At 51.1% G+C, this 27,088-nt stretch overlaps 9 protein-coding genes across 9 annotated transcripts; 4 read left to right on the plus strand and 5 right to left on the minus strand.

Moving 5' to 3' along the window:
• Nucleotides 1-637: 637 nt before the first annotated feature.
• Nucleotides 638-1,231, plus strand: ColSpa_09778 (uncharacterized protein; the record flags this gene model as incomplete). Its single annotated transcript, XM_049275990.1, has 1 exon — nucleotides 638-1,231. The coding sequence occupies one exon, from the start codon at nucleotides 638-640 to the stop codon at nucleotides 1,229-1,231; it is 594 nt and encodes a 197-aa protein (XP_049131947.1).
• A 1,957-nt stretch (nucleotides 1,232-3,188) lies between these two features.
• On the minus strand, nucleotides 3,189-4,947 carry ColSpa_09779 (putative transporter; the record flags this gene model as incomplete). The annotated part of the gene is made up of 6 exons (XM_049275991.1): nucleotides 3,189-3,511; nucleotides 3,570-3,649; nucleotides 3,695-4,113; nucleotides 4,171-4,590; nucleotides 4,644-4,668; nucleotides 4,760-4,947. 6 exons carry the CDS (start codon nucleotides 4,945-4,947, stop codon nucleotides 3,189-3,191), a joined length of 1,455 nt encoding a protein of 484 aa, XP_049131948.1.
• Nucleotides 4,948-7,473: 2,526 nt separating this feature from the next.
• On the plus strand, nucleotides 7,474-7,707 carry ColSpa_09780 (uncharacterized protein; the record flags this gene model as incomplete). The annotated part of the gene is made up of 1 exon (XM_049275992.1): nucleotides 7,474-7,707. One exon carries the CDS (start codon nucleotides 7,474-7,476, stop codon nucleotides 7,705-7,707), a length of 234 nt encoding a protein of 77 aa, XP_049131949.1.
• A 1,881-nt stretch (nucleotides 7,708-9,588) lies between these two features.
• ColSpa_09781 (1-aminocyclopropane-1-carboxylate synthase-like protein 1) lies at nucleotides 9,589-10,949 on the minus strand (the record flags this gene model as incomplete). The annotated part of the gene is made up of 4 exons (XM_049275993.1): nucleotides 9,589-9,928; nucleotides 9,990-10,069; nucleotides 10,158-10,744; nucleotides 10,814-10,949. The coding sequence occupies 4 exons, from the start codon at nucleotides 10,947-10,949 to the stop codon at nucleotides 9,589-9,591; spliced, it is 1,143 nt and encodes a 380-aa protein (XP_049131950.1).
• Nucleotides 10,950-13,850: 2,901 nt separating this feature from the next.
• Nucleotides 13,851-14,491, plus strand: ColSpa_09782 (uncharacterized protein; the record flags this gene model as incomplete). Its single annotated transcript, XM_049275994.1, has 2 exons — nucleotides 13,851-13,960; nucleotides 14,182-14,491. The coding sequence occupies 2 exons, from the start codon at nucleotides 13,851-13,853 to the stop codon at nucleotides 14,489-14,491; spliced, it is 420 nt and encodes a 139-aa protein (XP_049131951.1).
• Nucleotides 14,492-15,504: 1,013 nt separating this feature from the next.
• ColSpa_09783 (cytochrome P450 monooxygenase eqxH) lies at nucleotides 15,505-17,326 on the plus strand (the record flags this gene model as incomplete). Its single annotated transcript, XM_049275995.1, has 5 exons — nucleotides 15,505-15,867; nucleotides 15,927-16,017; nucleotides 16,088-16,156; nucleotides 16,230-16,829; nucleotides 16,893-17,326. 5 exons carry the CDS (start codon nucleotides 15,505-15,507, stop codon nucleotides 17,324-17,326), a joined length of 1,557 nt encoding a protein of 518 aa, XP_049131952.1.
• Nucleotides 17,327-17,756: 430 nt separating this feature from the next.
• Nucleotides 17,757-19,280, minus strand: ColSpa_09784 (uncharacterized protein; the record flags this gene model as incomplete). The annotated part of the gene is made up of 1 exon (XM_049275996.1): nucleotides 17,757-19,280. One exon carries the CDS (start codon nucleotides 19,278-19,280, stop codon nucleotides 17,757-17,759), a length of 1,524 nt encoding a protein of 507 aa, XP_049131953.1.
• Nucleotides 19,281-20,545: 1,265 nt separating this feature from the next.
• Nucleotides 20,546-22,721, minus strand: ColSpa_09785 (uncharacterized protein; the record flags this gene model as incomplete). The annotated part of the gene is made up of 5 exons (XM_049275997.1): nucleotides 20,546-20,737; nucleotides 20,784-21,648; nucleotides 21,699-21,807; nucleotides 21,889-22,690; nucleotides 22,713-22,721. 5 exons carry the CDS (start codon nucleotides 22,719-22,721, stop codon nucleotides 20,546-20,548), a joined length of 1,977 nt encoding a protein of 658 aa, XP_049131954.1.
• Nucleotides 22,722-24,260: 1,539 nt separating this feature from the next.
• ColSpa_09786 (amino-acid permease inda1) lies at nucleotides 24,261-26,334 on the minus strand (the record flags this gene model as incomplete). The annotated part of the gene is made up of 6 exons (XM_049275998.1): nucleotides 24,261-24,521; nucleotides 24,579-25,392; nucleotides 25,439-25,644; nucleotides 25,714-25,890; nucleotides 25,945-26,000; nucleotides 26,058-26,334. The coding sequence occupies 6 exons, from the start codon at nucleotides 26,332-26,334 to the stop codon at nucleotides 24,261-24,263; spliced, it is 1,791 nt and encodes a 596-aa protein (XP_049131955.1).
• Nucleotides 26,335-27,088: the final 754 nt, after the last annotated feature.

Below are 27,088 nucleotides of genomic sequence, written 5' to 3' on the forward strand. Positions count from 1 at the left end.
TGAATACTTCCGTGGCCGTCTTCTTCCTGCCGCCCAGCAGACAAAAACAATCGCTTACAGTAGTGAGAATTCCTTTTTCTCCGCCCGTTTTGCTGTGATGGATACCTTCCATCCTTTGTAAGCCAGACGCGGGGGGCGTCGAAAACGTTCGCGACAGCAAGCTTTTGGCAGGACTTCTGGCGCGAAGCGATACAGCTGCGGCATAGGCAGGCGCGCATCACCTAGTATTCTTCTCTCTACTTGCCTGCACCTTGTGGGATGTCTCTCAATGGTGAAGCTCCTTCCGGCGTCTCATATCTCTGCTGGTCCGCGATGCCCCTTCTTGCCCATTGAGTTCCCAGGGAAAGGGTCCTTCCAGCACTTGGGACCCTCTCAGACGCTCATATTCCCACTGAAGAGATCCTTTCTGCTCTCAACCTCCAACACACACATCCACACGTCGTCGAGATACCTGTAACGGAACTTTTATTGGACGGTAAGCAAGCAATCCTACCGCCACGGTCTGATGTTGCTGACCAGCTGCTTACGAGACCAGAAAACAGACACTAGGTATTTTCCCGCTAAGAGTGACATTCTGGCTCAGTAAGTTTGACCTCCTGCCAAGCAATCGACGCTCTGCGCATTCCACGAGCACAAAATGTTCGGTTCACCTGGTACACACCCCACGACGTACGAGCAGGAACGTGCTCGGGTTGGCAACGACTGGTCAACCTACTATGCAAGCCATCCTGACTTGCGTGGCATTCCCGGGCTCGTGTTCCGAGGAACCCCTGGGCAGCCTGTTTCGAATGGCGGTTGGGACGCCTTCGGACTCTTTTTCGACGGCATCAGGGCCCCATCCAAGGAGAATCAACTCAAGGTTGCGTCAACCGCACGGAATTATTTCCAAATCCTGTACATGTGGCTTACCAGGATCCCGGCTCAAGGACTCATTGACCAAAACTTTCTTACAACGTTCGGAACTGACTATGCCCAACGTTACAACAAGGACCCGCAGGCCTGCTGTTCTGAAGACAATTTTATCGTCATGATTACGTTTATTGAGGCCAGGAAGGAAGCGACCGGCCGGCTCGTGGACCCTTCAGGTTTCGAAAGGCTTCTTCACTTTCTTGATTTATGTATCAGGGAGACCAAGGAGCGTTTGTGGGACCTGCCACCCCGAATACGAAATGTTATCGGTGAGACTACCTCATCTTTGACACCAAAGTTTAGGGTCAGACTAACGAGATGAGCAGCCGCAGATTTGCAGAAGGAAAATTCTCTCAAGAGAAAGGCGTCACCATTTCCCGAGGAAGATGACGAATCTCGAAGCAAACGTGCCAATCCCTCACAGGCCCCACGGCTGCCAGAGATTCGCGTGCAACAACCTGTCGCTGCGACAGGTGAGCAACTGGAAGCTAAAGTCAAGCTTTTGCGTGCACGTGTCGATGCGCTAAATACCGCCGATCAAGAAAGACAAAGGCGTCTGATTGACTGTTTGAAGAGTATGGACGATTGGAAACAGATTGCGGCAGCCTCAATGGAAATGGACCTTGACAACTGTCGAGCCGATCTCACAAAGAGTCAACAGGCCACGAAGAAACTCTAGGAGATTTTGCGGGGCATTAAAAACAAAGAGCTGGAGAACAAGGACCTGGGCGTCGTTTCTTGGGGCCCAGATGACATGGATGCTTTCCTTCTGGACTTTGATCGAAATGCCGACATGGAGATGGGTGATTAAGAAGAGAGATGATTTTGACGGATCCTATTGCATACTTATAACATCGCTAGACTATTGGAGTAACAGAAGATGGTCGTGCTCAATCGGATTGCATCATTACTTGGTCAAAAGGTTTGCTGAATCCACGGGGATACGAGACTGGGGCGATGTTGGATGCCCAGGGCTTGCACATGGGGTATGACATGGAAGCACCAGATCCATGAGTTCAAGAACATATTGAAAATTGCTTTCCTCATGATATTCATGCCTCGAATTGAAGGACCAAGGCCTTCCTCGGAGATGACTCTACCATCGAGCGGCTCAAGATGGCCCCGTAACAGGTCCCGAAGAGGAGATTTCCCAACGCCAAAAAAAGAATCTCCAAATTCTAATCCTTGCGAACATCCGACACATGACTTAATGAAGCACTGCTAAGATTTCCAACAGACGACACCCATTCCATCAGACGCAGAAGTCAATACGCCTCCACAATGTCACTAAGCCCAAGCTCCTTCGCCGGGCTCTTCCAGGACGACGATCCTGGACATCCTTGAGTCCGCGTCACCCCGAGACCAATCCATCTCAATGTGCGCTCGTCTCGTCAAATCGCCCGAATCGCTTCTCTGCGCGGCCGCAGTGATGCAAAGGGGAATCGGTTTCTGAAAGGGTTAAGCCGCACAAGGAGCCTTACTTGGCATGGCTCGGCGCTGTCGAGGGCACGCGTGACTTCGATGACTACCTGTTGTGGACCAAGATATTGCGCGAGGAAGCATACAATGGTCGCACCTGCCTAGATATACGGTCGACGGCTGATCAGTAAGTATTTCGTGTGGTGGAGCTCAGAAGCGCCGGACTGGGAGCCTCCTTCAGCTACTTACAAGCTTAAAGGTTGTTCCTCTGGCTCTTTCCTTCGAAAATCCAAGAACAATCTGTCTCAAAATACCTTAACAAGACTCCTTTTGACCTTGGAGGTCTTTGATGCCGTAAGCCCATCCATGACCCCGAGACTATTGGCGCGCCCCGACCCAAGAACCAGAAGCTTCAGCAACTGTTTGCGGAGGAGGACGATGCCAACGCCAAGTAAACTCCTGCGAAGGAGTGTCTTTGGGTCGAGGTTGCGCTCATCATCAATCTTACCCGAGGTATCGGAGCCAGCGGGAGTGACGTCCTGACAACCTCAAGGGGTGCTGGGAGGGCTGGGAGCTAGCTTCAGACACGCAGAGCAGAGGGTATTAGACTCTCAATAGGCTCTACCAATCGCATGGGTAACTGCCAGGATTGGAAGACAGTCACATCTTTCAGGGGCATCTGGTACCTGAAGGAAACGGGAACATAAAAAAACATACGAAAGGAACATTTCATGGCACAAAAATGTGTACCCAAGCAATGAAGAGGGGTATTTTCCTGGCAGGTCTGCCCAGAACTGCCATTTGAACTAATGACTGCTAGGAATGCTATCCCCTGTGCACGAAAGCTACGGACTCTGCTCTTAGTACGCGTAGAACAAAACGCTTTCGTTCTCGGAACGCCTGATCTTCTTGTTCTCGCGCATGAGCCAGAAACGCATTGCCCACGCACCAAGTGCAGTCGCGACACTCAGAGCCGCGCTGGAAGACATGGCCATGACGTACCGAGGCTCGTCGGACTTGGGCCACATGTACGGCGTCCATATGAAGGAAGCCACGGCGATGCAGTTGACGATGGCCAAGGAGGAGGCCTTCTTCTCTTTGGTTTGAGAGCACGTGGCGGATACCCAGCCCAGGATGATGGAGTTCACGGCGTATGTTCCCACGCTGAAAACCACCATGGCAACTGGCCTCATTGTCAGCTTATGCACTGTCAGAGCATCCCGGATACAAGGACTACTCACAGTATCTGGCACCAGTGTTGAGAGTTGCACAGCCCAAGATGAACCCAAAGACTGCGACGGCCTTGGCGATGGTAATGTGCCTGCAAGGTTAGCCGAGTTCAACTGCTGAGGTCGGGGCCACCTACCAAGTCCGCTCGTTGAATTTCCCCGAAGACCAAGACCACGCGATAGAAATGACCCCCGCAATGAGATACGGGGGGCAGGTCAGGACCAGCGTGATAGTTTCGTTGAAGCCGAGCGTCTCGACGGCCGTGGGGAAGAAGTTCTTGAAGCCGTTGGCGCCGAGGTGGCAGTGCTGCATGAGCGTGAACAACCACACTTTGGGATCTTTGGCCGCCTCGAGGAGTCCCGACCAGGTTGTCGTCTGACCGGTGTTGCCGACCGTATCGCGTAGGATGCGCTCGTTGGCGAGGATACGTTCTTCGGGGGTGAGCCAGCGAGTTGTGAGAGGCTCGTCGGGCAGGACGAAGTAAGCGATAACGGCTATGATGAAGGTGACGACGCCTTGAATGATGAAGAGCCATCTCCATCCTTCGATACCGGCCTACAGCTGAGTTAGGAGCCGGTCGAGGGCTGAGGGGTGCGGTCATCGAGCAAATACCATTCCGTGCATCTGGAAGATCCCGAGTGCAATCAGCCCCGCAAACGCCGTGGCGAGGATATTGCCCGTGTAAAGGATCGAGATCCTCGTTGCCAATTCCTTGCGAGTGTAAAAAGTTGCCAGGACGTAGAGAGCACCGGGGTAGTACGGAGCCTCGGTGATTCCAAGGAAGAACCGGGTGAGAAGCAAGCCGGTGTAGTTCTGGCTTATCGCGGTAAGGGCGCTGATGATGGCCCAGACGGCCATGCAAGAGCTCATCCACAAGCTAGGGCGGACGCGCGTCACGACCATGTTGGCGGGGATGCCGACGATGACGTATCCGACGAAGAGGATGGAAACGCAGGTCTGGTACTCCGTGGACGAGAGGTTGAGGTCTTCCTCGAGGGTATTTAGTCTAGCAAGCGCAATGGCATTGCGGTCCTTACGCAGAGTATGAGTGGATGCCAAATGTGGGTTCTCCAAGCTGCACTTACCAGGTAGTTGAGCCAGTACATGCCCCTGATACAAGACTGTCAGTTACAGAAACAACGGTTTGGTGTGTATAAAGAACGGAATTGATGGTTTGGTAAGAGCCGGGGTGCTTTCATACCACAAGATTGGCATAATCATCCAGTCGAGGCGTCGCACGAGAGCAATTTCGGCTGGATCATACTTTGCGTGAGCACCCGAGTAGTCTCGAGCTTCCGGTGCAACCTTCAGAGCGTCTTCTATGTCATCTGGTATGAAGACAGGCTCTTTTTCTTTCCTGGCTGTCTGCCGGTTCTCGGAAGAGCCCATGATGCAACTTTGTTTTTGATTGCCTCGATGTTCTAGAGACGGAGTGAAGGAAATTCGCTGAGCCAAACCGAGAAGGCTCGATCCAGGCCGAAATAGTCTCTTTGAGCGACGCGGCCTTTTATAACCCTCAGTCATCTATCCGTCGGAACAATCAGCACGCAGCCAGCATACATTTCTTCCCTCCCTTGGGCGGATTCAGATCTGTACACCGACCGTTTGGCATTTGCAAAATAGCCTTCCCCGCACCGCCAAGGGGGCTTATCCAAGGCTACGTGGTGATGGCGCTCTTGGTACCAATCCTTGGCTTTTGCTTGTCGCTGTCGTCGTGGCGTGCGCGACATGGAGCCATCTCTGACTGGCGAGATGGGTACTAGGTGTCCTGGGCAGGGTCTTGGCGAGACAGGGTGACGCCTGGGCATCGTGTGGGGGAATGTTTAACGGCCGTTGGGTAATGACGGCATCGTTTCTGATGAGCAACTGAAACTCAACACGGAACGACTTGATTTGCTAGTGATCATGCTTGGACTTGGTGGCGGCCGATTAGAAGCTGATGCCAGTGAGTGTAAAGAAGTCTAGAGACACGCTGTTGATTTAAAGTCGGGAGTCCGGCGTTTCTTACGTAACAATACCCAAAGTCCCAATCACCAAGCACTAGCGTTCGTTCCACTTCAAGATATGTCCGATACCTGGCTTACTTAGTTTGTGCACAACAGGCTTCGAGCCAGGTGATCTAAGGTCAGTGTTACTGGGAGAGCTTGGTGCGCAGTCAAAGTAAGGGAGCTGTGTGGCGTGTGTCGATGATGCCATATTGCCTTTTCCTGGACACAGCAGAAGTGCTGATGGATCAGAATAAATCTGGATGTGAAATTTCAAATTCCAAAACAGTTCAATTCCTCTATCCTTGATATCTCATGAAAGATGTGTGATGTTGAACTTCTTTTCAGCGACGGACAAGCAACTCGGCTGATGCATAAATGCTTTTTGAACAGACTGCTGCTCATCGTTCGTTACAAGTTCTCACATCACTTCGTGGTTTGGTTTTTGACCGCATTGTCAAAATATTTCTCACGTGAGTTGCATCTGTCCAGCTGAACTGTATCTCAAAGCCTTCGGGACATAATGAAAACGCTATTCCACTTGATTTCACCCTTGCCTGCAGTTGCCTCGGCTCTTCCCCTTTCTGTTAAAGCAGAATTATCCACCCTTCCGACAATCACATCTATCTCCCCATTCGGTCTTTCATTTCCCTTCACCTGTCACTTCATCTTTATCAAATCCTTTGGCGTCACAATAGACTACCCGAGTCCCAGTCATTGCGTTGGCCTTCGTCATATCTTCCCAGAATTGCTGTTTCCGCTTGACCAGATGCACGGAGCTCAGATGAAGACAGCCAGACGGTCTCACCACCGTCGTCAGCTGCGGGGAACAACCCAACGTGAGCAATACAACCGAAAGAGTCAGACTAAACAACGTCGGCGACAGACACGTTCGCTTTACAGAGCTATCAGAGGCATTCCCGGCCTGAAGTTCTACGGTGGTGATGACGATCCCATCGTTTCCCACAGGACGATTCCAGCTCTAATCGACCTTCTCACTGACACCAATGATGAGCCGGAGAAGATGACAGAGCTTGACCACCAGCTCACAGCCGCGCGCCGTGCCAGAGTGATTCTGGGTACGGCCATACACATTGCAGAGCATTCGAAAAATTGGTCCCATACGGATATCTGGAAAGAGGCCATGGATGAGGCTCGTCTTCAGAGATCCTCGTGGCAGATGCAGCATGATCCCGAAAGAGTGGTCGAGGTCATCGACTCTCTTTCCCGCGCTCGCGTCGCATCCCAGCGCCGTCAGCTCGCGTCATCTCAAATCCCGAGTAGTCCTATACAAGGTTTCCAAGCCTTTCTTGCGGCTCTGGATCGATAGGTCTCTGTCAAGAATGCCGCCAAGCCCACTCCGGGAAAGGTGTTTTCCAGAATCAGCGAGCATAGCCCTTGGGTTGTCGTCAAGCAAGAGGTAAGACTGTACCGATTCTCAAAGGCAACATTTCTGACTCTTCTTTGCATGCAGACTTTAATCTGAATTCTGGAGCGTACCAGACATCATTCCAAGAGTCGCACCCATCCAGTTCAAGTACTAATTCCTAATTTCGTTCAGAGTCCCCGGATTTTATCACAAAGCTGACTGTTTTTTTGTCTAATGGTCCGACCCACGCAGATTTCTCAGCTGGCCTGCGATCCCATGTCTTGCGCTCCCATGCCTGCTTCAACATCGGACAACGCTAAGATACGAGAGTTGCGGGCTGACTTGGAACATCTCAAAGCTCAAGAGAACGTATGGACGGCCGAGAAAAGAGACCTTGCAGCCAAGAAGCTTGTGTTAGAGGCTGAGAACAAGAGACTACTGGATGAGAATTAGGAGTTCAACAGCAGGATTAAAAGTCTGATCGTCAGCAACGCCCGGCACTATACGACAATCGAGCACCATCGAGATGAGCGCAACAAGGCTCAACAAGAGGTTGATAGCATGGAATCCCAGCTCAGAGCGGCCCAGGAGGAGATTCAAAGACTTCGATCCGACAACACCAGACTGCGGGCGGAAAACTTGGCTTTCCAAACCCAGCAAAATGCCGCCGAGGAGTGTTATCAGCTCCGCAATCAGTACGCCGCACTTCAGGCCGATAACCAGCGGCTTGTGTTCGACATCCGCTCACTACGTGCCCAGATGGGCATTCATGTGGTTACCAACACGGAGCTTTGAGTAAATCAATGGGCTGTGAATGGTTGCGTCAACATTTTCGGGAATCAACACCCATGCCTTTTTTTTTGTCTTTCGCCCTTGACTGTAAAACAATGCAGGAGACTGCCACAAAACGAGAAAATCACTTCGTTAGCTAATCCTAGAAATACATCAAAAGCTGTTGCTCTTTTCAAAGAGTTGCGGGAGATTGTGCTGAGACTGATGGAGTCGTGACGGACTATCGATAGTCCCCGATTAAGCTTGCTAACTTGAAAACATGCTGCAAAGGACGAAGCCAACTTTTGGGTTTGCAACGCACCACCGGGTTCCGTTATGCACTTATCGATCCCGACAGGGGGGTTTAACAGCTGTGCACCTTTTCCTTGTTGTAGATGTAGGATCGGCTGTAATTTTCCACGTCAGTACTGCGCATTCGGGATAGTATATGTATATAACGTGGACGCAAGGTCGATGACAGTAGGTCTTACTCATGCAAACGAGAGGTGTGCCACTTACGCATCTTATGCAACCGTTATCGTCGACACATTCTCCTGCGCACGTATCTTGTCAGTATTTGACCTATTAAAAAGGGCAAATTGCAATCGAGAGAGCATGCTAAGCCACTGGCCCCCAGCACCGCGTTCCTCCTGCCCAATCGCAGTACAGGCTAAGAAAGGCAATAGGCCGATTATGATTGAAAACCGCATGACGATGGTAGCTATTGCACGAAACTGAACAAATAATTTGATATTCAGGTTAGAGACAGAGAGTTACCCTCCTTAGCCCGGTCCAATACCCAAATAGCCAGCGAGATTGTTCAATACTTATACAGCTCTTTGGTTGTTGAATAGTGATGATCAAACCTCGCTGACTCGTGCTACAAAATCCTTAGAGCTGTGTCTCCAATTAGGCATTCATGCTTCGAGTCAGGAACTTGGTGATATGGAAGCCGTTAACAGGTCCAAGACGTAAGAGAGGTAAAACCCTATTATTAAAGAACGCTTTGTCTAGCTAATCAGACCTATGGTATGTACCACGGTACCAAGATGAGACGGCTGCTCTTAAATTGAAGATATCAGACCAGACAGCGGCATGCAAAGCCCTTAGGGATTCCCAATTTGTTTCATCTTGGACAAGTAGCATAGAACATATTGCAACTGTCTTGGCGAGTCATTTTTACTTGATCAACCTGCCAAGTCTCCAAGTGTGTCTTCCTATGATCGGTAATCCGAGACTTTCGTACCGCTGCAACGCCATGCAAAAATGTCGCGAAGGTGCCCCAGTAGTCGAGTGTACATCCTGGTCATCGGCCCAGGATCAAAATAATGAGACGAACGCTAAAATATGAGACAAGCTCTCAAAATCCGAACGACGATCTGGACGTATCCCAGACAAAAGATCCGACAATTCGGTCAAGACGGTCGATCCACCTACAGTGGTCCCCGCCTATCATTACCGCTAAGAGGACGCATAACTGGGTGAATGGACGTACACGTTCGCTGGCACAACCCATCCACCGGTCGCCTGTTCAAGGGTGCCGTTCCGTCCGGGTAGCTTATTCAACAGCCATATGCTGCACGCATAGTTGAGCCCGGTCGACTATGATATCAAACCGCCGCTGCCATCTAATGCCTAACGCGAAGGTCCTGTGAGTCGGCCGCTGCAAGTTTCCGGCCTTGGACTTTTTCAAGGTACATGAAATTGAGCCATGGCTTTGGGTGGTGGGAGATACAATCCTGGGGCTTTGGCGAAGGGCTCCACATATTCTTTGCCGTCAAGCAACCTCAAACAATGCAGGAGTCTCTGCATGCCTAGTTTGAATGTTTCCTTCTCTCCACCAAAATTGAGTCGGAACCACCCAGGTCGTTTGGAGCAGAATGCCTGCGGCTCATTAGCGTGCTGTTATTCACTTAAGAGCGAGGTTTGGAAGGATGAAATTACTTCACCGGGTTCAAGGAAGACACGCTGCTTCATCAGCAGTTCCAGGAATGCTGAATCGCCCCCTTTGCCATGCTTTTGTGAGTACACCTCCACCCACTCTGACAGGTTGACAAGAACGAAAAATCCAGCTTCGGGCTTCTCATATGGAATGCCGTAATCGTCAAGCGCTTCTTCGACGATATTCCGTCTCTTGCTCAATCGTCGGAGGAACAATGGGAGGTAATGCTTCCGGAGGTACTTGCTGTCAGACAACAGCTTCTCTGCCACTGTTGCACTGAACGACGAGACTCCTCCAAGCATACTGCATTGCATCAGTCATGGATATAAAATGATGATACCAGAATCTTTGCGTCATAACTTACTTCAAAGCCCTCATGGCATCATGGACCTTTTTGTTATAGGTTGCCAGGAAGCCTATCCCAAGCCCACCTAGACCGAAATCCTACGAAAAGGTCAGCAAGTCTGTCGCTCTGTGCACTGAACATTGTTCTTCAAGACTGAGCTTGCTAACGGTATGGATTCATGCTTACCTTGCACATCCCCCATAGAACATAGACATTTTTGAAGTTCACGTCCAGACCCAAACTTAGAATGCTTGAAAAGCGGTCCCCTGCGCTCACGGCGTAGATCTCGTCGACAATTAGGTGAACATTGTGTTTTGCGCATAGCTGTGACACCTGCAACAGCACGTGGGCTGCGTAACAACGGCCTAGCGGGTCGTCAGGGTTGGCCAGCAGAATGCCTCCAACTGTGCGCTTCTGATCCAGCTCAGCCTCGATGGCTGCCTGGAGACGGCTGACTAGCTCCGGGGTCTGGATAGGGCCGTCATTTTCTGGTGGGGGTCCCCAAAACCGCTCTTCGGGGATGTCGTCGCATGGAACTTCGACCACATGGACGCCGTTTCTCGCCCAGACATCATGCGCAAATATGCCAGAGCTTGGTGTGGGGACGAGAATGGTTTGCCCTTCATCCATGATGTTATATGTCAGGGTGTCCAGCAGAGTCGTCACACCGTTTGCCACGAGTATGTTTTCGCTAGTAAGTGGGAGGCGAACTCGAAAGTGTTCGTTCATGAATTCCGCGGCGGCTTTCGGTAGGTTGAGATAGCCTTGATTATCTGCGTAGCCAAGAGCTTGACGGATATCAGCATATTTGTGATGGATATCCTGCAAGCGTCTGTACTTACTGTCCTTCAGCTGGCTTTTCTTGACGTTCCGTTTCGTCCATTCTGACAGGTCATCAAGCATCAACTCGTTGATAGCAGAACCCAGGTCTAATATGCCCTTGGGATTTTTGCTAGGATCGTATGGATTTTGCTTCATTTCCCTGCTGCGATCGATCATCAAGTTTGGTTGGATGTTTTTTTGGCCTCGGGAAGACGGTGGCAGGGCGTCTTGAGCGAGCATCATTGGTTGCAATATCAGTATGATGGCTACTATGTTGGTGTCCTAATTTGATTTGCTCAAGTCGTCACGAAAGCTCAAACAGAACGGCATATTCGGTGTTTATAGCTTGGCCCCGGAGACTTCAACTAGACGCCAACCTTGGCAAGAATTTCCCGGGTCGCGGTAGTGTGGGACCCGGATGGGCTGCGCGGCCCCGGACGATTTAGGTTGACCACTCAATTACGTGCGTCAAACCCACACCTCATGATTTACTAATCGGGTAATCAATTACGACTGCGCTAAGGCAGCAATCTCTCGACGAAACCAACTCTTCATCCGCTTACAAATGGTGAAGGTACTTTCGTAATGATTCGTCAACCCGAAAAAACGGGTTGCGGTTCCCGAAGCCGAACTTCGTTGAGTCACGCCGTTCCCATCCGGGCTCGACTGGGGTTCATGCGTCACACCGTTCCGGTGCTTACAGCCCCGCAAGGTCAATTGCGTGGCCTACTCTAATCGAATGGCTTTACCGACGGTTCCCTTCAAATAGCATCAAGTAGGTTACGCACAGCTTACTTTGCATTTTAGCGACACCGTAGTCGCACGAGGTGTCAATTGCAGATAACGCAACTGCATCCGGAGCAATTCGTGAATTACGATGTCCTAGAATGATGCAAATAAATCCACATCTCGTATACCTTGACCTGGTACCTAATCGAGTGAGGTCAAAGCGAACAGACTTAGGATGATGCTGCCTGCTGGTAGTTCAGATGCCCCCCTGTTCTATTGGTCTCCTGAGATCCCCCAATACTAAGACAATTAGAGTAACAAATTTTTAGTGAGGACAATCGCGTTAGGTAGTAGCATTCAGAGTAGCTCAAAATGTGAAAAAGTGGATACAACTGAACTTCCTGACGTAAGTACGTACGTCTCAGACCCATTGTGTCCATTTTTTGGGTGTGCCAGAGGTACCAGCAGTCTCTATCTGTACAAGAGCTACGTTGCAATCTAGGCAGCCCTGCCGCGTCTTCCCCCAGCGTGCCGAAGTAAGCTTATTCCCAGACATCTCGGCCAGAGCCTTCCTTGACTTCATAGCCCATGTACTACTATAAAAGACGCAAGGCGAGTTCACTTTCCTTGCCCTTTACGATGGTGTCCCTAGGGTATAGAGGTATTCCTTTTATTGGTAGCCCGCTGGGGCCGTAAAATCCTCTGACCTTCTGCCAATGATCCAAAATGTTCAATAATCTAGCTAGAGAGCTCGTCCCGTCATTGAAATTGCCTTGTGATATCTTTCTATGGAGGGCGATCCAGAACTCCATGAAGCTCAGCCCGCCGCCGGCTCTTCCGTTGCGGTTGCGCGAGGAGCCAGCGTTCATCTCATCTGCGTCAAAGCGCCCCTACAAAAACTTTGGGGTTCCGAGTCGCGGCGGCGCCCGTGGCAAGACGTCCACGTCCCCTTTCCTGACTGCGGCGGCGACGACGAGCTCCGTGAAGGCAAACACGAGAAGAGTAGAGAAACGCATCTTGAGAGAACTTCAAGAACAAATTACAGTGATCAAGCTTATACGTAGCACGATTGTGTGACGAACAAGTGGATAGATTCCAAAGTTAAGAGAAAACATCATGATCAACATGCTCATCTTATGTTACTGCTTGGAGAGGAACCTGGCAACTCCACTTCCTACGGTATCACCCGATGTAAAGGAACAACAAGCTTGTTGTTCATAGTGTAGAAGCAAATGATTCATGCTCCTCGGATGAAAACAGAGGGTTTGATAGATTACAGATGGGAAATACGAACAAGGACGCTCCACTTGAAAATGCAAGATATATTGAGTATTTCGTGTTGCGCTTAGACTACCGTTTCTGGAGGCAAGCCTCCCTAACGATAGGCCATAGTCTCCACTTGAATTCTGTATTGAGGTCAGCGAAAGCCGTACTGCATACTATCTAAAGTATTAGGGGCAAGTAAAACCCCGTAAGATACGAGCGACTAGTTCAGTTGATGAGCAGAAACGACCCTCTCGACCAATCAAGAAGGATTGGTCGCACCATCAGTACACGTTGGCTTTGCGGGTGACATCCTACCAGTCTATGGCGCCAAGCAGACTGGAACCGAGAGAGAAGTCTAGCTTCAGTGTTGCAATCGCCCTGCAGGTGCGTGATGACTTCTGATGACTATGCATGAGATGGAAAACCTTGATACATATGCCCAACTGCTCATGGAAGATATTCTAACAGAAGGACGACATTGGCTGGGATCGCAAAGAGGATATCACAAGAAAGAATCCATTGCAGTTAAGACCCTGTATAAGTAGCATCTGATAGTGCTGTATAACTCCGAGGAACTTGAATGTTTTGGTTTTACCGGATCAGGATGTATATATCTTGTTACTCCAATAGACCCCCTGCGGTAATGGTCAATCTCTTTTCGTTCACGTCCAGAACTCGACGTGTTAGTCAAGGAAGCTGAAGTTGGACATGATTACTGGGGAACCCCACATACGGCTGCCGCGGAAAACTTTTACCCAGCCGAACCCGCGGACCGAGAGGTTATGCGATGCCTGTCGGGCTAACCAGCAAGCATAACGTTGCTTCGCCGAGTTTAAGAATCCACTTGCTCTAGATCTTTGTCAAGTGCAAGCTTCACAGTAATCTAGTCTTTGGAAAAACGTGTCAAAAGTACGTCAATCACGCGGGTAAGGGGAAATTCGAACCCAAATAAGCTGGGGCGTGGCACAATTATCCGCAGCCTCGTATTCTTAGCATCACTTTCTCCTCCATATAAACGCCCCACTTTTGATACCTAGTACATGTAGGATATTTCAAAGGCCTATGAAAAGGGAAAGCGAAGACAATGGAATACATAAGCTTCCCTCTCGACGCTTCGCCAAATTACTAGAAATTGTTTTTTGCAGGTTGAATTCATTTTTACCTCTAACTTAGTCGGTTTAGTTACCCATTTCACATGTTCAACATGAAATTTGCCATTGCCTCCATCATTGCCGTGGCCAGCGCGGCCCCTTTGATGGATCGTCGCGCCACTTGGACCGAATGGTTTGCCGACGCAACCGCTCAGCCAGAGCCCTACCAGCCCAACAACCTCACTTTCTCCTTTGAACTGGGCTATACCGACGGCACTCACTATGATTGCTTCACTTATTAGTAAGTTTACCGACTTCTGCGGCTCCGGTGCTTTGATGCTGAGCTCTAACAATATTAGCGACCTTGTAACCGGTGTCTCCGCCAACACTTCTTGCAGTGGCACTGATGTAACTGCGACTGTCGGGTTTCCACGCGGCCAGGCTAGCATCCAGGACTGGGCGCCCTACGTCTACGTTCCCGGTACAGACAAGACCTACACTACGAACATTTCAACCAACAACCCGATATATACCTGCGGTCACACTGGTACCCCTGGCGTCGCCGCCAAGTGCTTCAACGAGTATGGCACGTTCGGAGCCACAAATGTCTAAATCTTAGTGCGCCGGTCTGGTGGATCTTAGAAAGGACCTACTCCTGTTGTGATAAGGGTTAATGTCGCCTTTCTATCGGATAATCGGTTTTATCACCTAGCAACCAAAGATGATTGAAAGAATGAGGAAAAGACAACTATTTTCTTCAAACTTGTGGTTTTATGACATTTTCCCTGTATGTTTGTGTAATTGACGGGCTAACAGTGACCACGGCTGACAATAATCCGTTGAGCCACATGCCCAAAAGGTCTGCCAGTGCTTGCACGCTTGCAAGCGCTGCTGTCGACATTGCTTATATGGGCAGGTCTACGCCTACCTAGGCGCATCTAACCCGCCAGAATTATCCTCTGACAAGGACGGTTCCACAACTTTACACTACGCGTGTATCGAGGCTAATATTCTATCATTACTGATTGGTCGATATGTCGGATAGGGCCTCGTAAATCGCAAGTCAAAGCATGAGATGGCGGCTGATCGACACCATACCCCACAATCGGACATTTGCGGCCCCCGCAGCAAGCCTCCGAGATACGAATACGGCTGCCGATAGACGCTAGCTGCCGTTGAGCGAGCCCCAATACCTGGATTCCGGAAGTGTATCTTCCCCGAACGGCGTGGAGTCCACGGGACCAGCCGGCATTGAGCAACGCATCTTACGACAGGCATCATGAAATTCCCGATTAATGGCCGCTATGAAGGGCGCTAAGCATATTCACTGACTGGCGCAAAGCTTGACTCCGTAACATGTTGGCGCAGGGGTATGATTGATTGAGCTGTTGCTGGAAATTGCGACTCAATGTAACGGCCTCGCATATGCGCCCTTGGCAAAGTCCATTATGACGCAGGGGTCGGTTGCGAAGACGGTATATATATAGCAGACAGTTCGTCCGGCTTGGATGAAAGAGGCTGAATTATCGAATAATAGCATCAAAAACCTGGAGAACCATCAGACAAACACCCGAACGTAAACCATCTACACACCATCATTAAGGTACCAAAACGCCATAGGCGCCATGACCTCCCACCTCTCTCTGGACCTAGGCTTCGGCATCTACACCGTCCCTTCGCCCACCGGGAAACCAATTCCCTACCTTATCACAGTGGTCCTGTTCGCAGTCTTGGTGTATGCCATTAGCGATCACGGCTCCAAGCTCCCAGAGCTCAACCCCTTGGAACCTTTTGAGTTTACCAACCGACGCCGCATGGGCGAATTCGCCCAGAAGAGCAAGGAGCTGATGCTCAAAGGAAAGGCCACTTTCGGAAGTAGCCCATACAAGATGCACTCGGAATGGGGCAGCGTCGTGGTCTTGCCACCTGAATTTATTCACGAACTCCGAAACGAACCGAGGCTGAACTTTGTTGAGCCTGCTGTCGATGTATGTCGCTTGCAAGACTCTTTTGATGTTTGCCTCAAATTAATTTCCGCGCCTGGCAGGATGTGCATGGCTATATTCCTGGTTTCGAACCCTTCAGCAACAATCCAGCATTGTCCAAAGTCGTCACGAAATACCTGACGAAGGCTCTTGGTAAGTCTTGCGACGGTCTTAGCGGGGAGAACTGTGACCTCACTATGTGATGCTCACCATGGTTCGCTAGCCAAACTCACGAAGCCACTATCCGAGGAGGCGACGCTCGTTCTCCGCCATGTTCTTACCGACTTAACAGGTATGTCACATCTTGGGCTCTGCGTCAGAAGTGCCGCAAAGTAAAGAACCAACTGACACCAAAACTTGAAAAGACTGGCACCAGATTGTTCCCCAAAAAGACCTCATCCGCATTGTGTCGCGCCTCTCCTCCCGGGTGTTCATGGGCGAAGAACTCTGCCGAGACGAAGAGTGGGTCCGCGTCTCCGGGGACTACACCGGCACGGCCTTCTCGGTCGGCTGGGACCTTGGCCACTGGCCACGATGGGCTCGACCCATTGTGCACTGGTTCCTGCCTTCTTGCTGGCGGGTTCGCAGCCTTCTCTCAGAGTGCCGCAAAGCCCTGAAGCCTCATCTCGAGCGAAGGAACGCGCTCAAGACGGCTGCTCTGGCGCGTGGGGAGACGAAGGCCATTTTTGACGACTCCATCGAGTGGTTTGAGCAGGAATGCACAACCAAGTACGACCCGGCCACTGCGCAGATCACCTTGTCGCTCGTGGCGATCCATACCACAAGCGATTTACTGCAGCAAACTATGCTTGATTTGGCGAGCCACCCTGAGCTGTTCCAACCCCTTCGTGAAGAACTCGTTCGTGTGCTGGGTACCGAAGGCCTTAAGAAGACGGCGCTCTACAACTTGAAGCTTATGGACAGCGTCATCAAAGAGTCTCAGCGAATGAAGCCCGTCCTTCTCTGTAAGTTATTATCCTGTCCAACCTTCCATAGAGTGTGTTGGATGGCTAACTTGGCCAAAATAGCGACCTGGCGCCGCCTCGTCAAGAAAGACATTGAGTTATCCAACGGCTTCGTCCTGCGGAAGGGCCAAAAAATCATCTCGACCAACACACATATGTGGGACGCCCAGTACTACGAGAACCCGCTCGATTATGATGGCTATCGCTTTTTGGACATGCGCAGCACCGACGAGGAGAAGCACGCCCACCTGGTCAGCACTAGCGCGAAGCATCTTGGATTCGGTCACGGTCAGCACGCGTGCCCGGGTCGCTTCTTCGCCGCCAACGAGGTCAAGATTGCCCTAGCTCACTTGCTCTTGAAGTACGATTGGAAGCTCCCCGCGGGTTCTAGTCCTCAACCTGTGCCTCACGGCATGAACTTGCTACCCGATCCCAGCGCGACACTGTTGATTCGTCGGAGGAAGGAGGAGCTCGACTTGGACTCTTTGGACTGCTAAGAGACCGTCTTTTCTAGACAAGGGATAACTCCTCTGCTGCTATGTACGGTGGAATGCATCAATACTCACCAAGATAAAGTATCGTACACCTCTCCTAACTCACCTGCTATTCATTCGCAAATGCACGGTTCATGGAAAGTGAATCAAGTCGTCTCTTTAAATAGATACGTGAGTTATTTTCTGTAGAGAGCATAACGTTCTGTCCTGCGATGAAAGCTTGTGTCCATTGTTGGAGGCGGATACATTTTGTCCCAGTGAACTGTTCACAAAGATGAGGAATCGCGCTCTACCAGGAGACAATACAACGATCCATTTGAAAGCATTTGCTTCCTCCTTGTATGTCCGAAATCAAGTCTTGTTTCGAAAACGGCATGCGTGCCTCTTGTTTCACCCCAACCCATCTCGATCGCCCAAACGCTTCATCGCCATATCACGCGGCTTGTAGATTGAAGCCTCTAAAAACCACGTCCTCGCAGCGTTTCAGAAAGTCGATAACGTCGGTTGCCGTGTGCCAGGCATTATTGTAAGCAGCACTGAGGCACAATTCGCCTCTGAATGTCCCCAAGAAGAGGCCTAGACCGTTTCCCAACTCTTCCCCCGTGACCCATGGGTTGTAAGCCTCAATGACACCCGTCTTAGGAGCAATGATGTTGTCTACGCGACCCATACTGGAGATAGAAACAGAAGGGTGGGTCTTTGGAGGGGGTACCGGAAGAGGTCGGGGAGATGTAGGTACATCCGGGATACCAGCAGCCCAAATGGTGGGGGCGAGGGCGTAGTGTTCCTTGTCATTCCGGACGCCATGGTAGAAGTCTTTGATGATCTGCCCGACACGGAGAAACTCGCCATCGCTGACTTGATCATCGCCAGCGGCGGGGAGGTCCATGTCGACTACCAGACTCTGGCCGGGGACGGAATGGTAGAGGGCAGCGGGATGTTCGCGAGAATTGTATGGCGCTTTGCAACTTGCGCGCTCGTTACGAAGGATGTAATTGACGTATCGCACGCGCTTAGCCTCGGATCCTCGCTCTTGAATATCGCGGAGAACTAGTGCAATAGCTGCATGGAAAGCATGGGTGACGGTCATGTCAGCAGCTTTGCACGCGGCGGTGAGCAGGGCAGTCTGCTCCTTGGTGAGAGTGCGGGCAACGCGTTGGTGGAGGCCTGGGAGGATTGCGCCGCGCCGGTAAGGCATGTCGAGGATTTGTCGATCGGAAACATCCATAGCTGCTGCTTTCTGCGCAGACATATCTGCTAAGCGCTTCTTTTGCTGGCTCGTGAGTGTTGCAGGGACGTTGGCGGCAATGCGATAGGACGGGCTGAGGTTCGCGACCTCGGAACCATTGAGGGTGGGGAATTTACAAGCATCGGTCTCGGAAAATGCTTTGGAAACATGAACAACAAGATTGTTTAGGAGAATCAGGGTGCCAACCCCGTCGATTACGTCGTGGGGTGAGCGGAAGACAAGGTCGCGACGAATGACACCTTCCTTATGGAACGGTGGGCTGAGGACAAACAGAGTCGGCATTTTTGGGGCCAGAGGTTGGGTATTGGCCCATTCCTGACCCGTTTGTTCACAAGAAGTGTGTACGAGTGTCTCTTCCAGCCAGGCTTTCTGGTCCGTGTTGTCGCGAAGTTGGCGATAGGTCTTGGTCCATTTGCCAGTGACGGGGTCCTCGCTAACCTGTGAGGCAATGGTCGGATGGTCGCAACGCAGAGCGAGCCAGGCAAACTTTAAGGCCTTATCAAAGATGGCTCCGGGCTCAGAAACGTCTTTTCTGTTGCTGATATCAATCTGTAAGGAGATATGGCCCGTAATTGCAAAGAACATGAGACCACTCCCCTCATAAAGCTTCGCAAGAGCCGAATAACACTGCTCGATCTCATCCGCGGTGCGCTGCCATACTCCTGGAGTACTTTGGCGCCAAATCAGTTCAGGGTATGTCTGATCCATCGATGAATAATATGATCAGATGTTGTTGAGTTACGTGATCAAAGATGAAGAGCAAGAGTAGCAGAGTGTGTGGACAGTCAATCTGGAGGAGTTTGCTTCTTTCCCATGAGGTATATATATTCTGACTAGTATCATAGAGCTCCAGCACCGCAACAAGCGACTCAAAATGATCTCATCAAGGTGATTCTGCAGCGCGCGACGACCAAAAGTCGAAATGAGACAGCGCGGTGACGGTGAAGGCCATGAATCGTCAGGCAAGGGAAGCGGCAAGCGGGGCTATCCCTGATTGACGGCACGATGCCATTCATTGGAGAGCAGACCCGAGGATCAGCCATCTCGGAACTAGCGTCCTGCCTGTGAACATGGCCCCATGTTAAGTGGTTGGACGGGGCATGGTTCAAGATTCCGGTGTTTACCCGAGTGATAGTCAATTTACTGCTACAAACCCCACGAAAGCACACAAACTCGTTGTTCGGCTACCTAGGAATAAGAAGAACAAAGCTAAATAGAGAGAAATTTGGTGCGGGTAATGGGGCAATGAGACTCGAAAAGATGGTTCGCGGTGGCTGTTTGATTCCCAAATGACGTGTGCGCTTTGCAAGTCGTGCAACTCCTCATTTTGTATACAAGGAAAGGAAGATGATCTATTTCAGTATATTATGTTCTGCGTTGCAAGTAACTCTACACCATTTTAAATCCCCCATTCTGTTTTTCTCAGTTTTCCTATTTATGCTCTTTCTCAAGCACCCTCTTTATTATCTCCATTACTTGCGCCACTAATTCCCCTCCCTCTTTCAACTTTCCTTGATCACTATACGTTTATGCTAGGTTCGACATGCTAATACGCGTAGATGGATGCTCTTCTCCAAGTACTCTTTTGCAAGCCTCTAGCTCATTTACTTGAAGCCTTTCCGCCTCTTCCCACCGGTCTTGGTCCTGGTACGTTAATGCTAGGTTGGCTATGCTTGTAAGCGTAGATGGATGCTCTTCTCCAAGTACTCTTTTGCAAGCCTCTAGCTCATTTACTTGAAGCCTTTCCGCCTCTTCCCACCGGCCTTGGTCCCGGTACGTGACTGCCAAGTTAGCCATGCTTGTTAGTGTATCAGGATGCTCCTCTCCTAAGACTACCTTTCGGAGCTCTAATGCTTGAGCTAGTCTCTTCTCTGCCTCGTTCCAGTGCCCTACATATTTTAGATAACCTGCCAGACAGTGCAAAAGGGATGCCCTCGCAATCTGTTCATCTCGCGAACTCGTACATTCATTTCTTAGTACAGCATAAGCATGCGGAAGATATTCGCGGCAAATGTCACGACTCTCATGCTCGCCGTAGGGATAAGCTTCTGATACAACTTGAAGAGCTTGCTGGGCGAACTCATATGCTCTTTGTTTATCGACGAGCCACTTTCGGGTGTCTGCTTGAACCAGCCGGTGTACATCCATACTCTGATGTTTGGCCTCTGTGATGAAAGAGAACGCCTTGAGGGTTCCTAGCACTTTTGTTACTGTTTCCTCTGTATCATTCTCTGAGTCTTGCGTCTGCTGTTGACGGCAGTAGTCTTCGATGAACCTGACTGGGATTACTTGTCGATCAAAGAAGCTAATGAGTGATAATATGTCGCTAGCAACTGTGTTGTGTTTCTCGATCTGCTCGAAAGAGATGATCCACGTCGCTGTGAGGGCGTGCGGCGTGCTTGAGTCCCTCCCTATAGCTTCAAATGATTGACTGAGGTGGTTCACAAGGCTAGTATCGCTCTTATCCAACAGCTTGATGTATTGAGGTATCGAGATTTCATTTTCCTGGATGAACGCCGCTGCCTGAGCAAGTGCAAGCGGAAGATGCTCTAGGCGGGACGAGAGCATGGATGTGTCTGCGGCGGAGATTGAACGGCCTGGTTCTTCGAGCATCGAGCGGAGTAACTGGTCTGCTTCGTCGTCGGTCAATTTTTCAATCTTAGTTGCGGGCTTCCCCGGCGCGAGCCTTGAACCGGTCTGTTTGTTCCTCGTAGTGATGAGAACCGATCCGTGTCTACACTCGGGAATATAACGTCCCAGGGTGCCTTCTCCATCGAGTCCACCAGTTGATGTGTCGGTCTGAGAGGCTTCGGGTGCTTGAAAAAACAGATGCGTGTCATCGGCGTTATCAACCACGAGAAGCCAAGGGCCCCGTTCTCCTTTCTCAAGCCACCTTTTGACAAGTAATAAGGTGTCAGATGTTGGGTCGTCGCGTCCGGGAATGTCGCACTCTTCGGCGATGGAAGCGTAGGCCTCGCGGAATCGCTGTGCATTGCTGGCATGGACCCAGAAGACAGACACGTCGGGCCTGGCCTCTTTCAGCCAGTAAACGTATGCCAGCGCTATTTGCGTTTTGCTATGTAAAGTCAGTGAATGGGTTCGCTGTGACGAAGTGCATCGTCTTACCCAACGCCGCCTAGGCCGTGGAGTGCTATCCTAGACCGTGCCTTTGCAGTGACTTGCTGTTGTTCGTGACCGAATTGCCGTTTGAGATGATCCAGAGCTCCAGATCGACCTACAAAGTCTGGGTTTTGGTTGTACGGGACGAGAACTTCTATCGTTAGCAGGGACAAGACCTCCAGGCGTGATCACTTACAATAATTATTAGGAGCCCGAGGGGTCTTGGGTCTATCCAACCCAGTGCTGGCATAATTCTCTAGGAGCGCCTTCGTTGTAGACGCGGCTGTCGCTGCCGCATAGTCCTGCCACTTCTTGTTCTTGTGGCTGTCTGCATAGTCACAGACTGCCTTGACAATGACGCACGGGATCTCGTCCCACACCCCGGCGCCCTCCATCTCGAAAGCAACGATACTGTGATCTGATGCAATCCTGTCACGGTCCACGCCTGACTTCATCACAGTGTCGCCTGATCCTATGCGCCCGACAAACACTTGAAGGTCCTGCATCAGACGACCTTCTCCGTGGCGTTCCGTCATGAGACGCTTCCTTGGCACAAGACGTCCCTTGTCACATTGAAGCTTCTCGCACGAAGTGTTGCGGGCTGTTTCGCAGCCGCCTGATTCGCTACAGCCGCAGTCTCGATGATTTTCGTCGTCGGCTGCCTTTTGTTGTATCTCTGTCAAGATCTCGCCGGCCCGCCGCTGAAGATCGCGGCGACCTTGACGCGTCTCAAAGGTAGCAACAAGAGAGCGAATCTCTTTATCAGGCCTGCCAAGACTGTCTTCAACGGTATCTTTCCTTGCGAACTCGTCAGGGTACTGCCGGCCTAGGTCATACTGCACGATGCTCTTGCTGATGATGACGTCCCCAAGTAGAATTTCATTCTTGGCTTCTGGGCTGGGCACTCCGCCGCAAATGCCAGTCAAGACGGCCAGTTCGATCCTGGTGTTCCCCCCTGAGACGTGTCGTCTCCGACCAGGCAGTTGATCGGAGACTGGCTGCTGCGCTGGCGGCACTGACCTTGCCCATGTTGGGGAGAAGAAGCAGGACGACGTTATGGCTTCCGATCCGGGCGGTCTTATATCTATGGTACTTTCCAGATGGGTTCCCCCGTGGGTCTCTGTTGTCAGGCCAGAACTAGTCGACAGCGAATGCGATGGCGTCGTATTCGAGGGGTAATGCACATATGATAGCGATGCGGAAGTCGTCGCGGCGGGGAAGTGGGTACGCCATGGCGATTCATCCGTATTATTGACAGTATTTCGGTACGAATCGTCACGGTGAGGTTGCTGTGAGAGATGCTGATGCACCCCTGGGAACTACCACACGAGACGAAGAGTCAACTAATCGTTGTTGAAGAGTCTTGGTCATTCCCGATCATCGATAAGCGCCCTCGATGAGATGAGGCTGCGTGGCTAGGCTAGTGGGTCGTCAGCAACCCTCGATTGGTTCGCTTGTTGACTGCGCCTTTCACAATGCAATGGACTTGTGATAGGCCGGCAGTCAAAGACTCATTCCTGCTAGACGTGTGATCGAACACCACGGGAAGCTCAACTCGACTCTCCAGATGCTGTCATCAACCAAAATTCTCTCCATGTCTTGCAAAGCCCTCCGTTAAGGGCTCTGATGGCAAACATTAGTGCTAAGAGAACAACCGGTTTAAAATCCAGACAAGAATTCTGAACGCGACAGTGTCGTCTGGACTGTAAGGAGATCTTGCCAAACATTTGATATACCAAACGCGGGACGCCTTTTTCATAATCAATCGCGACATTCACTTACTATTTGAGAAGTATTAGGCTTGAATCGCCGAACTTAACAAGACTCCAAAGAGTTTCCTGCAAGCCCAGCCTCGGCGCCATACCGAGTCCTCTTGGCGATCACAAACCCTTACCGTCAGCCTAAGCCCATACCTCCTCCCCAAGTCTACCCGGCATGTCAGTCTGCTCAACCCAAATCCAAGTCTTCGGAACCGTCGGGTCTTGGTTCAGGTTGTTCTAGAAAACTTCCACAGCCTTGCACCCTGACCCCAAGACAAAGGAGATGTAGGTACCATGCATGATATATCGACGCCCTTCCTCCCTTACCATTCTACACCAGCTCATCAGCACGTCTCAGGTGTCGTATCAGACAGCCTTTCCAGCTTGAGACTTATTCATCTTCACCCGGGCTGCTTGATGCATGCCTAGGGTCCTCGCTCTGGATGTTCTAGCAATAAAAGACCGGCTTCGGATGTATCGTCACGCAAGGGGGTCAAATGGGAAACAACCCTAAATGAAGCAAGCATCCAGCTCGTCGACGAGTCCTTCAGTCACATCGTGCTCATTTTACTTGTAATGTATATGACAGTGGTATTACAAGATCCGACACGCGGCGCCCTATGAACAGATCCTAACGAGCGACAACAGTAGATTGTGGTATCTAAAATTAATGTGACTACAGGAAAGTCTAACAAGAGATTTCCCTGGATCGGATGGCCTGAAAAAACAACGAATCCTCGAAGTCTTGCCAGTCCACCTTTCTACATGAGGTGAAAAATAGTACCATGAGGAACGCTGATGATCGCATCTAGAAAAAGCGGTTGTACCAGCGCTTCCAGGTGGGCCAGGTGGCGACCTCAGCCTTGTAGCGGTTGATCTCGTCCCAATCAAGCTCGCGGCGACCAGTGTCAACGTCCATCTGGTGGGTGCGAAGCCAGCCCTCCCGCTTCCAGAAGTAGCCAATGATCCAGAAAACTATGATGACTGGTACAGTGAGGAAGGCCTCAAAGAAACCAGCGGCATCGTTCAGCTCGTCTCCTTGTCCGGCAGGGGCGATGGCTACGAACAACTACAGTGTTTGTTAGATGATGCACAAATTTGGCGTTGACAAAAAAGTATAACTTACTTGAGCAATCAGCACGAGGATGCAAAGAATCAAGCCAACCCAGGATCCAGCAACGCCAAAGGCAGCCTTGAATGGGATCTCGTCGACGGTGTGACCGTGATACGCCCAAGCTTTGCGGAATCGGATGTGGGCCAAGCAGATAGATCCCCACGTGAACAAGGCAGCCAGCGCCGACATGGCAAGCAGCCAATCAAAGACGGTTTCACCATCCGCGTCCAAGTTGATGTAAGCAATAGCACCGCAGACGAGGTGAACCGCAACGGAAGGGAGTGGGCGACCAGACTTGTCGACGTAGGTGAAGATCTTGGGTGCATAACCCTGCTGCGCAAGCGCAGTCAGAGTACGAGAACCACCGTATACGCAGGAAACTCCGAGTGACAGGACAGAGACCAAAATGATGCAGTTCATGAAGTGGTCATAGCCGTACAGGCCAGCATAGCGAGCAGCCAAGACGAACGGCGATGTACCGTCAGCGTACGGGTTATCAGAACCAATAATGTTCTCGTCGTTGGAACTGACGAGAAGACCAACGAAAAAGAGACCGAGGATGTAGAACAGGGTGATACGCCAGAAGACCTGCTTGATGGCACCGGGCAGAGACTTGAGAGGGTTTTTCGACTCAGCAGCAGCCAAACCGACGAGCTCCGTGCCAGCGAAAGAGAAAGCAGCTGTGACGAAAACTGCACAGAAACCCTTGAAGCCGTTCTTGAATGCGCCAGGGTCGTGCCAGTACCGGGCACCCCAGTATTGATCGTAGCGACCGCCGGCGGGCCACCACCGCAAACGAGGATCAGGGCAACAATCATGAAAATCACTGAGATTAATTGGTCAGTATAATTACTAAACCGAAGGGCGGTGACAGTGTTGGCTCACCGATGGCTGAGAGCTTCAGGAGCGAGGACCAGAACTCCTCTTCGGCATAACCCAGAGTTCCGAAGATGTTGATGACGATGATGGCAATCCAGAAGACCGAAATCCATACAGCAAGGCTGACATCTTTGGCACCATCCCAGTAATTGATTGTAAGACCACAGACCGTTAGTTCGAGAGGTAGAACGATGGCCCACTATAGACGGTTAGCATTACGAGTCTCAAGTGGTGCTGCTTGTCTAGCAGAGGGGCAGCGAAAACAAACCTGAAAAACGTAGTTCCAGCCCATGGCAAAGCCCCAAGAAGGATCAATAAAGCGAGTCGAGTAGATATAGAAACCACCGGAGACAGGGTACATGACGGCAAGTTCACCGAGAGCGTATACAACATTAAACATCATGACACCGATGATGGAGAAATCGAGAAGAATGGAACCAGGCCCCTGGAGTATGTCAGCTGAGAAAAAAGACTATGCGCAATCAGGGGGGCCACTAACACCAGTAGCAAGGGCACCTCCAGAACCGACGAAGAAGCCGGCACCGATAGAGCCACCTGGAAAGCATAACGTTAACAATTGTTCTCAAGTCAGTAGGAAGCTGCTGCGCATACCGATAGCAATCATGTGCAAGTGGCGGGTCTTCATGGTGCGGTCGAGCTCGACGATTCCAGTGCCATAGTCACGACGCTTGAAGGATTCAAGGTTGAGACCATTGCGAGTGTAGAAGTTTTCCTCACGAACAGCTGCGCCATGGCTGAGGTGGCCATCGGCAGTAGCACTTTCGGCTCCGCCATGGACGGGAGTAACAGCTCCGGTGCGAGAGTCAGTGTTGATCTGGGTCTTTTCGGGCGTTGAGGCACCGTCGTGGATGTCTTTCTCGGTTGCCATCTTGTGCCTGTGTTGGCGCGGAGCGCGTGCGATCTTGCTAGGGCACGTTTCTGGGTTAACGTGTTTGTTGCTGCCGATATATAAAGGATCGTCAAATACGATCAGCTGCGAGTCGGGGTATGAGGCCCAGGGTCGCAAAGTGCAAGGAAGGGGAAGCAGGCGGGCCCGTGCAAGTTGACAGATGAGGCACAAGAAAAGAAGAGCACCGATCGGAGTCGAGAGGGGACACGGTGGGATTAAAAGGACGAGACGGGCGATCGCTGAGAGACGCGAATGGCACCTTGCCTTCGCGGTTCACCCAGCCTTGGACATGGTACACCTTGCCTTCGCATCCCATTCGGTATCATCTTGTCGCGCCGAGCAACTACTGGCGGGCATGACTATCAGCGGCAAAAGCATGCGGGCGACGCGGATGCAAGAGGATGGCGGTAACGGACGAGTGAGAGGTGTCAAAAGTTTGATGTACAAACCCGAGCGAGTAAGATTGGTGTCCGCCAAGCGCCAGAGGAAGGCCAAGTCTTGGGGAAGTGGAGTGAAGGAGACGGGACGCTGGACGAGAACAGAAGGTGCATTTGGACGTTCCAGGGAAGCTCAAAGTCGAGATTGTCCTGGTCCACCGATTAGAGTCTTGGACCGTGGGAGGCGAGTAGGAAGCTTGCGTAGTAGCTCGGGGAAGGAGAGACAGTGATGGAACATGGGGTGGTGGGCGTGGTGGGCGTGAGAGTTGTGTGTAGGTGGGCGTGGACAAGTGACG

The sequence above is a fragment of the Colletotrichum spaethianum genome (genome assembly GCF_022836535.1).
Source record: "Colletotrichum spaethianum MAFF 239500 DNA, contig30, whole genome shotgun sequence".
NCBI lineage: Eukaryota > Fungi > Ascomycota > Sordariomycetes > Glomerellales > Glomerellaceae > Colletotrichum > Colletotrichum spaethianum.